This window comes from Cryptomeria japonica, chromosome 4, assembly GCF_030272615.1.
Source record: "Cryptomeria japonica chromosome 4, Sugi_1.0, whole genome shotgun sequence".
NCBI classification, from domain to species: Eukaryota; Viridiplantae; Streptophyta; class Pinopsida; order Cupressales; family Cupressaceae; genus Cryptomeria; species Cryptomeria japonica.
This window is the reverse complement of record NC_081408.1, coordinates 195,591,475-195,606,047: the sequence shown is the minus strand read 5'-3', so window position 1 is coordinate 195,606,047 and position 14,573 is coordinate 195,591,475. Positions and strand designations below refer to the sequence as shown.

The 14,573-nt window shown below is 33.3% G+C and overlaps 1 protein-coding gene across 1 annotated transcript; it reads right to left on the bottom strand.

Moving 5' to 3' along the window:
* Positions 1-1,674: 1,674 nt before the first annotated feature.
* LOC131076292 (uncharacterized) lies at positions 1,675-6,302 on the bottom strand. The gene is made up of 5 exons (XM_058013415.2): positions 5,999-6,302; positions 4,089-4,937; positions 3,239-3,328; positions 2,342-2,409; positions 1,675-1,979 (listed from the first exon to the last, which is right to left on the bottom strand). Exons 2-5 carry the CDS (start codon positions 4,704-4,706, stop codon positions 1,841-1,843), a joined length of 915 nt encoding a protein of 304 aa, XP_057869398.2. The 5' UTR covers positions 4,707-4,937; positions 5,999-6,302; the 3' UTR covers positions 1,675-1,840.
* Positions 6,303-14,573: the final 8,271 nt, after the last annotated feature.

Here is a 14,573-nt window from a genome sequence, read left to right as displayed (position 1 = left end):
AATCTCTTTCGAAATCAATGAAGAGGTTATAGCTCAGGCGACAGGTCTTTCTATGGAGGGCAGGAAATGGAAAAAATAGAGTCGTATTGCGGATTCTACTAGCCTTAACCAGTTCTTCTGCCAAGGCGAAAACCCTATCAAGAGGGCGGGAGGCTTCAACAGGGAGGAGCTCCCTCATCCGTGGGATGAGGTCTGCTATATCGTGATGAAGTATTTTACGCTGGAGGGAAGGTATGGCATTTTCTACTACTACCATCTCCCTTTCCTAAACCACTTGAGGAATGAAGATCTCATTTCCATTCCGTTCTTTTTACTACATTCTATGGACGCTAATGTTAAAGACATAGCCGAAGCTAAGAAAAAAGGGAAAGATTTCCCATCCTACATTAGGGCCTTATTCTCCACCTGTATAACTTTCATCTCACCCTCTGCCCGCCCCGTTCCATCTCTATCCAAAACGTCAGCCCTTCGACCCACCCTCCTGCCATTAATGAATCTAGCCCTCCTCGGCTCCCAAAAATTGGCTCCTCCAGCAAGAAAACCAAGAATCACTCCCCGGAGGAGGTCAGAACCCCCAAGAGAGTCAAAATCTAAGAGATTGACTCTGATATGGAAATTATTGAAGAAGCCAATACCCCCTGTCGTTCTAGCAAACTGGCCTCTAAACCCTCAGATAAATCCCTAAGAGACCCCTCCTCCTCGCACGACACCGGCAATTCCATTTCGACTGATAAAATGCCCCTGGCTCAACACAATCCGACCCCTCATTTTGTGAGCTCCACCCGGGTTTCGGAAAGCCCCATATCCTCCAAGAGTCCGGAGCCATCCAATTTCCCCTCCCCGACCTTCAGGATGGAAAAAATGATGGTCGTGGAGGAGGCCAGCAGTGTGAAGGAGGAGGAGGAAACCAACCTGGCGGAGCTAGAGAAAAAGATGGAGGCCCTCTCTGATAATGTGCAGGTGATCACCAGCAGACTAGAGGCGGCGGAGTCCAAGATGCACAATGTTTCCAAGTTTGCTCTGAATGTTATGCGATGCTCGGCTACTACTCTGTGCCTCATGCAGGAAAGCACGACCAAAGGGAAAGGCAAGGAGGACGAGGACTACAAAGCCCTATTCAAATCCCTCACTAAGGAATGGGCTAGAAAGCTACTCCCTAAGAAGAGCCATGGGAAAAAGAAATAATTTTTTGCATGTGGAGGATTTCTAGTTTTTTGACTATATCTAGTAGCCGTTGGGTGGATAAGCTAGTTTATGCTTTTGTTTATACTTCTCTGTTTATTGCCCTATGTGGCAAATGACTAAAACTTTGATTAGTATTACCTTATTGCTAATAAACTCTCGTAGTATGGTTTTTGTTTTTGATAGAGGTAAAAGGCTGCTACTATGCTAATTATATGCGGACAATAGTTCTGCCACTATCCTTCTAATTGTTCCTATAAGTCAGCCCCCTCGTTTTTGGCTGCTTTTAATATCAAAAACAAAATATTACACAATATAACACTATAATTTATTTTATTAAAATCTTGATCAATTTTTTTAAAATTATCAAAATAATAATATTAATTAAAAATTATACAAATAAATTATAATATAAAATAAAAAGACTAATAAATTTGTAAATTTAAACTTAAGAAAAAGATTTGAAACTGAATAGATACAACTAAACTAACATGTAAACAAGCCTCACAAACCAAGTATTTTATTGAGCCTATTTAGGCAAAATGCAATGCCAAATTAAAGTGACAAAAGGCATTAAAAATACAACACTTTAACATTTCTTCAAACTGGTAAAAACTTCAAATTTTCATAATAATGATATCACTAAAGTTGATCCTCCTTAATCATACTTCATTTCATTGGAATAGTTTTTCTGAAGAAATTCCAGAAGACGAGTGGTATATATGCATGGCCTTTCCAAATGGACTAAATGTCCTGCATTCTCAATTCCCACAAACTCAGTGTTCTCACCTAATTGGCTGCACATAAAATAAAAATAAATTAATGTTAAATTATTGAAAATTAAAAATTAATAATAATAATTTATTTTTTTTAAATTAATGGCCTCAATAATAATAATTATAGAGAGGCTTGTGAAAATTTATTGAACTTTTCTTGTCAATGATTGTTTAGAGATGATTATATATTTTATAATTTTTTTCTTTTTAGGAATTTTTTTTTTAATTTCTGTTTTGTATAGATTCAGATTAATGTATTATAAATCAAATGTTATCGTTTCATTTCTTTTAAAAATAAAATTTTCATAAAAATCTTATTAATTTATTTATTTTTAAATATATAAATTTATAAAATCTAAATCAATGCTTTTAAAAGATCTTACTCTCTCATTCTATTGGCAACTTCAAGATTGAAAACCTCATCTTTGTTGCCCCACAAGAGAAGAATTTTCTGCACATAACCAAAACACCCACAGTTTTGATCAGTTTTTTGGTTTTTTAAGAGTCAGATTATAAAAGTAACAAGTGATTGTATACAATGAGGTGTTCACAGTCTCAAATATTTATAGGTTATGGCCAATAACAATATTAGATGTTAATTCCAAGTATTTTTTAGGGTTATAATCTTCAAAAATATAAACACATCTTAATTTCTAAGCTATATGTTATAGAATGTAGCAGCTGTGACGGAAACCGTCATTCAGTTATCAGGTGCACCATGGCATAGATGGCTAGATGTTACATTGAAATTTTGACTTCTCATCAATAGTTTACAGCATGTTCCCTATACCATAGCCTATAAGGAATTTAACAATAGTCCTCATTGATGAGAAGTCAAAACTTCAGCTATGTAACATCTAGCTATCATGACATGGTGCATCCTGATAGCTGGATAGCCATTTCCACAGCGTGACTCTTGATCTGCAAAGATAAGAACAATAAATTTCATTGCATCTTCTACACATATTTAAGAAATTCTAAGTCATACTCCTCAATTTTATCATTTACTATGTGCTTCTGTTCTTATTCTTCAAGAGAACAGTTACACTACTTCCTCTGTTTTTACAGTTAAATAATGAAAAAATCTAAAATCTAAAAAATCACCTATATGCACCACTAGCATTTACTACTTCTAAAGTGATCTCATTCTCCACTAACGCGTGTGCTTCTCAAGAACAAAAACGCATTCTTAGAGTTTCCCACCAATCTATATCATAATTAAGGTCTTAATGAAACAGGGGAAAAAGACTGAATATACAGAGTGCTACAGTTTTGACCACCTGCTTAAGAGATGGAACTTGGGCTACTTTGTTACTTTCAACCAGAGCAGCTAGAAGCTCTCCTCTCTCCTCCCTGTTATTGAACATAACCTGCATCCAATTTCATATCCATTAAAAACCCAGCTATCTGATTACTGAAAAAGAGTGGGCCAAAATCACACCCCAATGCCATTTATCAGGAGCAGTGGAAAAATAATTTAAAACAGACTCCCTCAGAGAAAATGAGTACCCAAAATCTCAGAAACTGTCCTGGGTAGAAAAATAGTGCAGGCTCCAATCTCTTAAGCAAGTAGGTACACCATAAACAAATGATACAATCATCTAAACAAGTAGATACATTATTGTATCATTTAACTGTTTTTGGATTTGATTGTGTGTAGTTTTTTGTATCAACGTTTTGGATTACACACTGTGATCCATCATCTGGATGTTAGAGAGTGCATTTCCTTGCACTCTCTAACATCCTGATGATGGATCATGGAGTGTGATTCGAAACACACTCTCTAACATCCTTGTGATGGATCACAGAGTGTGATCCAAAATGTTGATGCAAAATAATACACAATCCATCTCCTTGCGCTATCTAACATTCTGATGATGGATCATAGAATGTGATCCGAAACATTGATAAAAAATACAGGCAATCAAATCTAGAAACAGTTAAATGATACACTAATAGATTGTGAAAATCTGATAAAATTAATAGATACACTACTAACAAATTATAAAAAGAATCTGATAAAATTAATAGATACACTACTAACAAATTATAAAAAGAATTATGGCCTGAGAAAGTTGAAAGTTATTTCATCTTCTAGAAAGAATGATGTATTCAGATTGAACTCTTTACCTCTAGAAAATCTCTAAAGAGAAATTCTGGGAGCCAGATTTTCTTGTAACACGCTACAGAAAACAATGCTTTAAGGCCTTTAACCGTGGTGGGAAGCAGAAGCTCTGCTGAACTTGAAAAACCAAGCCTGTTGAGAGAAGTCTGGCTAATTGTATCAGTCATGGCAATCACAGAGCCACTGACCACCAGACAGTTAACAGCTTCTGGATACATTTCTGCCATTTTAAAAGCCACCATTCCTCCATAGCTAAAACCCACCATGGCGCATTTCTCCACTTTCAACTTTTTCAACAACTTCATCAAACATTCTGCCTGAAAGGTCTCAGACCTTTGCCGACTCACAGTTACAGACTTCCCGAAAAAGAGCAAGTCGGGTATGTAAACAGAGTACTCCTTGCTCAGTTTACCAACCTGAAACTGCCATGTCACTCCTCCTTCTGCTGCAAACCCATGTACCAAAACTAATGGAGGCTTTGTGCTACTTTTTATAGGTGCCCAGCAGCTCATAGTGGTTCCTTCTTCAATTTCAATTAGCTTTTGTTCCACACCAGCCCATTTTAATATCTTTGTCAGTAGGGGCTTCTGTAATTCCACAAAATTTATTCCCCATAATGGCATTGTTAATATATATTCACAAATTTCTGTCTTTGAAGATGGATAAGATAGCCACTTCAAAATGTAAGACAAAATTGTTTACAGAGTCAAGAGATCTCAAATAATGATCATACAGAACTGAGAATCTTTTGTTTCAATTCAAATGTCACTGAAGCCCCTGAAACTTGATGCTATTCTTTACAAATTTGTCCAAACTTGACATGTCTTTAGATATCAGCCAAATTTTAAAAATATCTGCAATGGCAAAAAAATTTGCAGTCATAACCCAGGATATAAAATCTCAAATCAAGGGAATCAAACAAATGAACAATTTATTTTTGAGCTGAACATCAGTAAGAACAATCATCTAAGATTCTAAACAAGTAAATAAATTGTGATATGTTATAAGACCAATCAGTGGTACAGATATATACAATCACAAAAATCTTAATTCAAGGCCATCACATGAAATTGGAGAAAAGTAATCATAAAATGAACACCATTAACAACAATCCGCCAAATAAGTACATACTAACTGAGTATATTGAGTCTCAAATCAAGATAATCAAACAAAGATTGGAGATTTTATCTTAAAACACACTGATATAGACAATCATCTAGATAATTATATATACTCATTGGTATACAATTACATGCCATTACAATTTTATACAGAAATCAAGGCAATCGACCAAAACATGAAGAATTCATGGTAAGTCCAAAAACCCAAAACAAAAAAACTCTAGACAAGTAAATACAGAAATGAAGGAAATAAATCAAAATATCCAGAGAATTCAAGATAACACTGAAAACCCAAACAACAAGTAGATGAACTCTCCAAGGTTCTAAGATCAATCACTTAGGAACTAAAAATATGCGTTACAATAAAACAAAGTTTATAATTTCTTTTTTTAACTGGATATAATACAAGTAGATGAATTTTTAATTTTTTTTAGTTTTTTTCTGATTGTACTACATGATCAAATCATTAGGGAGTAAGAAATCAGATAATAGAAAAAATCATACTATCATCAGGAAGTAAGGAGCCAGAGATCATGGAGTGTGATTTTTTCTCTTTTCTGATGCCTTATTTCCTGTTGATGATGGATATGCAGTGTAATCGAAATGTTGACAAAAAAAAGTTCACACAATCAAACTCAAAATATACAAGACACAACTTGCTCAATACAAAAACAATACAAATCAAAACGAATAAGGTTTGGATAAGAAAAATGTGACAAAACCCATATGAGATTTCAATGCATTCTTGACAAATTTGTACTTACAATCAAAATAAATAATAACCAATTGTATACCTTTAATACATTCATTCCAGCTATCAGAGTTCGTTCTTGTCAGCACAAATTCATTCTGAAATTCATTCTGATGAGCACAATTAGAATGAGAATAGCAATGAAGATCAAAAATCTTTCAGCATCTTCGTCTCTACAACCAAACTCACACATGCTATATAGAATATGAGAAGTGCCTCAAGAAATCAAGAGACGTATACTGCAAAAGCAAAGGCTTCATGTTCAAGGACTCAATTTATTTCTCTGTGTTTGGTAATTGGGGGTTCAAGGATTGCATTTTTCTTATGACTTGTTATGCGGTTTATCACATGGGCCCCTAATTACTTGATGTATTTTGGCAAGTCCTGCTTTATTACTGGATAAATATGGTTATGTTAGGTCAACTAGAGTTTGCTGCATAGAAATCTGAAGGGAGTATGATATTAGGTACAACTACATTGCAGACATTTCATATATATGTATATATATATATAACACAGAGGTTGAGTATTAGGATTCAATTACTAAAAAAAATGGTTTGATCTGTTGAAATTTAAACATATATATGTATATATATATAACACAGAGGTTGAGTATTAGAATTCAATTACTAAAAAAAATGGTTTGATCTGTTGAAATTTAAACAAGTTTATATTGATGCTTCCACATGTATAACACTTCTCTTTAACACCTTTCTGAGGCTTGCTGTGTATTCCGGATCAGCCCCCTAGTTTTAGCTGTTTTATTATCAAAAACACTTCTCTTGAACACTATTGTAATAGATGGTTCTGATGAAGACATTGATGATAGATATGTGATAAATAGGAGATAGATATGTGAGTTAGTGAAATGAGATTAAACATTATTTTGGATGTAATGAACCTTTAAACGTTACTCATGGATTTACAGGGGTGATGAAATTGAACATTCCAACTGTAACCTCTGATTTGGGTGTGTATGAGTAAACTCTCACTGAAATCACTAGCAAAAATCATGAATCATAAAGAAAAACTTTTTGAGTTTGTTTCTTGGTTTCTTTAAAATGTAAGTTTATTTTAAAATTTATTTTTGATTAGTGAAAAATATTTATTATTTTAAAAATCTTTAATACAATTTGATAACAGCATTATCTCTTGATATTATGGATTGTGAAAATCTTTTATCACTCATTTATCTATAATTAAAAAAACATAAATAAAAGGTATTCATTAAGGTATGTGATTATTGATTTTTTTTTTTAAATTATATTGTTGAATAAAATGAATAATCATGAAAGTTATAAGGATTTGAAGTATTGATTAGGATTAAGTATTAACATATAGCATATTTTGAATAGGATAATAATGATCTAGTCATTCACAATTAGTATATTTTTAATTAAGTGTATTTTTTTTTGTATTTTGTTATTTTATAAATTAAAAGAGGGGTAAAAATTTATTCAAAACAAGAGATGTATAAGAAGGGTCAACCCAATAGAGAAAAGAGCAATATACAACCCTGTTTGTATCCACCAACAAATCCAACATGTGAGACCTTGCTAAAGATAATTGGCCCTTATCCACAGTATTATGTTTATGAGTTATTAATTGTGTCGAGGTCGTTTTATTGCTCCCTATTATTCTCAATTGTGGTTTTATCACTTCAACGAGAATTTGTATTCTATAGATCTTAGATAATATTTGAATCACCTTAATTGTAATGGAATGATTGCTATTGAAAACACTTCCAACGAATCATGCTAGTCATAATAAAAGTTGAAGCATATTTTTAGAATGTTTATAATAAAAAGATGGTCAGTTTGTTTATAAGGCCTAAATAATAAATGATTGTCAAAGTCTATATTAACAAAAGACTAATTAAGTAGACACCATCATTCTAAGTGCTAGGGAAGGATGATCATTAGTGTTGAGAACAATCCACTAAGCACATATGCAACATCCACAAATCTTGAGACATCAATTGATCTATTGTCAAAGAGTCGAGAACACCTTTGCCAAGCAAGGGATTCAACATCAACCATGGATTTCTAGTTTGAGGATTCATGGTAGATGGGAAATTCATAACAAAAATGCCAAGAGTGGGACACCTTATGACAAAGGAAAGCATGCCACACACATTACACTAGCAATGACGAGAAATGACCATAGATGTGAAAGTGATTGCAATTACATCTATGAATAGATTAGTTTGGTGAGACTAGTACCATATAGAGGTACTTAACTAATGGTATGTATGGCACTCCCCTAGTGGTTGAGCAAGTCTTGCAAGTGCTAAAACTATGTCATCACTTTGTTTGCCTATGCTTGATTCTAAAAATGGACATAGGAAACCACATTCGCTATTTTAGCTAGTGGGTAACTACAACCACTATCCTTGTGATAAAAGTAGCTCTATTTATAGATTTCCAAAGATGGAAAAGAATAGCATATCTAAAAAAATTGGTCTAGCAATGTAAGCATGCTAAGGGATCATATCCTCCAAAATGGTAACTTCCCCCAAGGGAAAAACTCAATGGAATGGAGCAAAGAGATTGTGAATCCATTGTCAAGTGGTGTGGGACCATGGACAAGACCAAAAGAAGTATTTGAAAGACTCAATTTAGTGGCAAACTAGACATCTAACTTGAAAGTGATCAAGATGAATCAAGTATTAGCCAAGAGACATGCCCTAATAAAACAAACACCATGAGAAAAGTAATCTTAGACTCTAGCTAAGCTTACTATATTCATTAAAGATGAAAAAACCAAAGGTTAAGGGGGAAACAAAGACCACTATAAATCAAGCTTAAAAATGAATAATAAATTTTATATGAAAAAAAAAAAAAACATGTCTAAAAGGTTGTATAAATAATTGTTAGCTTATAACTTTATCATATGCTAGTTTCAAGTAATAAGACCTATATCACTTATCCTTACCTTACATTAAATGGCATTTTTGCCATCTAACAGCTTATAATGGTATAATTAGATTAGATAGTCTCATGAATTGTATATAATGGAATAGAACATAACACTTTGTTCTTAGTTCCTTTTGTTTATTATTTAGTTAAGGACATTGCTCCAAACATATTAAATTTAGACTTGGTTTGAAAAGTTTAACCTCTAATAATTATTAATAAATTATTGTTTTTCTATAGAGTCATCAATTCTTATTCTTTTTTTAGACATAAAGAAACCTCTAAGCATTTTTTATAGTTTTATATTAGAATTTAATTTATGTGGAATTAGATTCATCAATTCTTAAGTCTTTTACACCTACTATTTTTGGGGGGCATATGATTCTCTTAGGGGATTCCATGCCAAAATTTGTTCTAAGTTTACTAAGAATGACCTATGTTCAACATTTAGAAAGATAGAAATTTAGCTCTTTTCTTAGGAGCTTCTATTGTCTAAACTAATAAAGTTGCTCTTAAATTTAGAGACTCCCTAATCCTTGGTACAATGCACCTTATATGACTGTCAATCCCATTTAACCTCTCCCTCTAATAAAAGTTAGTCGCCTCCTTGAGGGTGTTGCAAGGATAGTCACAATACTTGCAAACATGATTCGTATGGTTCTCATAATTCTTAGCCTCTTAAGCAAAGAGCTTGGGGTCAAAGAACTCATGGTTGGTCTTTATAGCCTCATTTATATTTAATTTGTCACAACCCCATCATAGTGGTGCTCTTGATCGGCAAAACAATGACAATTTTTTTCCACTTGGCATTGGTCATCTCTTCCACCAAGAATACAACTCAACTACTAGATGGATAACACATTACTAAAGAAGACACTATTACATACCAAAAAACAATTCATAATGATCAAAACCTTCTGAATGACCAAGACAAACTTAATGACTATGACGCACTCCTACTTTCTACTAAATCCACAACTCTTATTATTTGATACTTTAACTACTCATTATTTTATTTTATATTTTAATAAACTCATTTAAATGTTAACTTCATATAAATTTTAAAATACAGTTTACTTTTTCAACCATCCTTTTAAATAAATATAATATACTTCTTTTAAAAAAACAATACATAAAACACTAACTACTTAGAATTTAGTTGTAGAACAACCTTACCAACTGTATCCCCAACAATACAAAAGTCTCCTTATCAATTTCTTGTATATAGTGATGTTATACTTAATAAATATTATAGTAATATATTCCTTATATAAAAGTATATTAAATCGCTTTCCCATCTATGAGCAAGTTGATTATATTGATCAAGAAAATTTAATATCCAAGGTGTTTCTATGTGGCAATAATTCCTCTTGAATGAAATATTCTTCTAACGAAGTTTATTTTAATATTATATAAATTTATGTGTTATCGTACACGTCAAGTAGTTATCGGCATGTATTGAGAAAGAGTATACGTAAAGTCTCTCACGTTTATTTGATATAAAAAAAAAAAAATTAAAAAAAAAATTAATGGAAAAAATATATATAAAAACGTTCCAACACAATTAATTTTACATATATTATTAGGTTTTTTTATGTTTTATCAATTAATATATATGATACATATAACAGTTGGATATATTAATAAATAAAGGTAGTAAGTAAACAAAACCAAACATTTTATTGGTGTTTATTTAAATTTTAGGGAACATTTTTTAGTTGTTTTTATTGATTTGGAGTTTAAATGATATCGAAGACATGAGATTGACTAGTTGGAACAAATGAAAAAGACAATGGTTTTCGAAAAGAAATAATGAATGACAATAATTTAAATCTATTCAAGTTGCTCGTAGATGTCATGCTAATTTGAAACAAATGAAGTGAAAGGTAATATTAGTAACCAATATATTGTAATTGAAGAGAAAGATGGAAAGAATAGTCCCGTAAAGGAAAAGTTTGATTTTTTCCACCATTACTCTTAGAGAACAAAACAAAGAGCATGGTAAAAAAATTGAATTCTAGTTGCCTAGTGATATAATGGGCGTCATAGCTCAATGCTAAAATTGAATTGTTATTTCATTTCTTTAAGATGGGTGCTTATGAAAATAGAATTTTGTAAGAGTAGGTCTCCATGTAGTTGCTTGGCTTAATTTGGCTAGCAAACACTACTTTATATTTTAAGGAGCAATTTGTGTAGTTGATGGCCCCATGGATATTTAATTTTGCTACTTATATTTTAACCATTTATCTTAAAATTTATTTTTAGATGAAATCATTAATAATACTTTCTGTTGTAAATTTTGGAGAAAAGATTGGAAGCAAATAACAAGGAGAGAAAGAAATTTTTGGAACCATGTATCATTTTTTCAATAAGCAGTTGCTAATTATTTCCAACCCCCCTTTTTTTCAAAGATTTTTTTTAATTCCTAGAGAGTAGTTAGCTCATCTTCACCATGTTTTCCTTTTGAATGGCTATAGTAACAAGCAAATCTCTAGAACCTTCAACTAGGCCAAATCTATCTTTTTCTCCAAACCTAAGCCTTTCACTTCCTTCATCCCTCCCTTGGCCACCCTTCCTTACGTTGAAGGCATTTCCCACAAAATCTCCAAAATCCTCCTTAAAAAGAATATTAGATGTGCCTTCAAACCTTTTTCTACCTTGAGTAATCGCATCCCTTCTCTTAAAGATCTTAGGGACAATTTTATTGATTTTGGGGTCTACAAAGTGGTTTGTTCTTGTGGCATCCCTTACATTGGTGATATTATGTCTAAACTTGGTAGAATAAACTAGTGCAAACATAAATTCAGATGAAATTTTCTAGCCTAGAATTTTATCCTAAGGTTTGTGTAGAAGTTGAATTGAAATAGCCCTTGCTAGAAAACATTGAATTGTTAGGCCCTCAGTTCTAAGAGATTTCCACAATCCATCATATAAACAAGAGTGCAGTTTATGGATTTAATTGTGTACAAGATTTTTGCATCAACATTTTGGATCACACTCTGTGATCCATCACCAAGATCAAGAGAGTCAAATAAGATGAAAGTTGCAGACTTGGAATAAATAGGAGGGATTGGAAAATTGAGAAGTATGCACAAAGAATGAGAGACCAAGATGGTCAAACCTCAAAAGAAAGACGAGAGAAAATAAAAATTGATAATAAAGAGAGAAGAAAAGAAACTTAAATTGATAATAAAAATTGATAGGCCCTTGTTTCAAAATGGAACAACTACTAGTCTATTTAAATATGCCTATTATATGTTTCTTTTGCCAAAAAGAGGGGTATTTAATAAATGATTGTCCAACCACAAAAACTAGTTTTTCTTAGCTACCTACATGCTCTCCCCCTCAAACCCCTTTTATCCAACCCCCTCCTCTTTATAAGGTCTCATATGTTCCCCTTGTACATAATATTTTCTCCACTCTCTTCCTCTTTCCCAATTACCCATAATGGTCCATCTTCCAAAGATATTTGTGATTCTAATAAAGATGTCACCATTACTAATGGATAGACAATGATTAAGAAATTTCAGAATGCAGTTCCTAACATTGTATTGTAAGTCTTTCTACACTAGGGGCTTTGTTCAACACCTTTGGGAATATCCTTTTTACATGAATGTTTACTTTTTTGTACTTTATCTTGCATATGCACATAGTGTTATATGACCACTAAAGTGGGAGCTAAATGTAGCATCATAAATTGTAATCGTGTAATTAGAGAGTCCAATTTCACACTCTCATAGCACTCATTTTAGTATGCCTCATTCTTTTTATGCATTATAGTACCTCTTCTAGTATTTGATTAATCTTTAATTCAAGAACATGAGTCCTTTCTTATTTCAAATCTCATCACACTCTAATTTGGGCCCTTAATTTTAGGTGTGCCCTTTATCTTTTATTATCTTAATTTATTATAAGTCCTACCCCACTTCAAATTTCAAAACAACTTTTCTCTTGCTTAAACATTATAAATTTTCATATAAATTATACTTTTGAAATTAGGATCCTATTATCTCACGACCCTAAAATTTTGAGCCTATTTCGTCATGACAACGATGCCTAGCATCTCTATCTGATGCTTTTTGGAAAAAAATTGAAGAGGTCAAAGAGTTGGTCTTTCGATTTCTAGAACTATCTCCAATGCAGAAAAGAAAAAAAAATTCGAAGTCAGTCTTTTATCAATTCAAAGTGAGGATTCCATATATAAAACAAGTTACCTTAGTCATTTATGAGATCAATCAATTATGCAAATTCAAGATATTCATTATGAAGTGAAGGGCCTACCTAATGTGTAGTTCTAGATCTACAAATTCAATGATAAATAAAAAATATCAAATCTTCATCAATACTTATTCACCATGATAGAAGCTTCATTAGATATTGGAGGATGATAGGGAAACACCAACCAATAATTGGCTTGTACCTCTCCCTAAGGGATTGGGTATGATCTCATATTGTTCTCATATGTTTTCAATTAAGCTTTAGATTTGAGTTTTATCATTCAAGTTATGTGATTCATACATTCTTGAATTAGTTTATAGTCTACATTCAATCATTTCATTTAGGTTTTTTCTCTAAGACACTTGAGTAGAGCTCTAGTTTACTTTTATATATTTTAGATCATACCAATCTTAGATACATTTGATTCAAGAGCACACATATTACTCCATAGTCAATTCGACTATTTGTGGAGGTGGATATTACAAAAATGGGGGGTTGAATAAGGCATGTAGACACCTAAATTAATTATTTTAATTAATTTAACCCTTCTACATAATTAATTTAGTTAATTGTGTTAGTCTCTATTCTTCTCAATATTAATTGAATTTAATCTAATTAATATTGTCACTATAGTCCAGTGATTGATTTATTTAATAAATCAGTTCTCCCCTTCTTCCTCTAAAAGTACTCAAAAATTAATTCTTCTTAATCCCCCTTTTAATTAAATAATCTAGGTGATTCCTACAAATCACCTTGTCCTAATCCATCATTAGTCTAATCAATTCTTCTAGAAACTCCCTTAATATTGCTTCGCATTATTCTTCAATTTTTAATTCCCCCCCACTCATTCTCTCTCCTAGTCAAATACTCCTACAAATCCCACTTGCTCCTAAACCTCTCTGCCTCCTCTCCCTCCCTCCACAGATCCTCCACCTCGGTCTGAGTCGTCTGCAGGCTCTCTATCAAATCGTCAACCTCTCGTTGTAACCTCCCCACCTCCACCTGCAGACTATCCCCTCTCACCCTCTCCACCTATAGCTCATCCTCCAGCGAGTGTACTCTCACTCTGGCAACAAATCTCTCCTGCATGATCCTGTCAAAATCTGCCTGAGAAACCTTGTCACCACCCTCCACCCCAGTGTCTTGTGCTTGTACATCGGGGATATCCATGGGCACTGCCTCATCTCCTCCCCCATCCCCCTCCCCTGCCACCTAGCCTAGCGCTACCACCGCCACCTGTAGTGGAATGGTTGCATGTGGCCCTCTCCCTCGTACCACTCCCCTCCTCTGCCTCAAGGCACCCCTAATTCCTCCTATCGTAGCCCTATCCCCAGGAGCATCCTCCTCTTCCCCAACTATCTCACTACATGTGGTTGCACCTCATCGTCCTCCAGCACCCTAGGAATAGTCAATCACATTGGTAGGTGTGCCTCCCACCAGCTCTGGTACCCTCCTATAGTACCTGGATCCTCCCCCGTGATGGGA

Coding starts and splice junctions, on each gene's coding strand:
- LOC131076292 (XM_058013415.2), bottom strand. CDS start 4,706: ATGCCATTATGGGGAATAAATTTTGTGGAATTACAGAAGCCCCTACTG. Junction 3,329..4,088: donor TCTTTAGAGATTTTCTAGAG/GTAAAGAGTTCA, acceptor AATTGGATGCAG/GTTATGTTCAATAACAGGGA. Junction 2,410..3,238: donor AAGTTCCATCTCTTAAGCAG/GTGGTCAAAACT, acceptor GGTTATGTGCAG/AAAATTCTTCTCTTGTGGGG.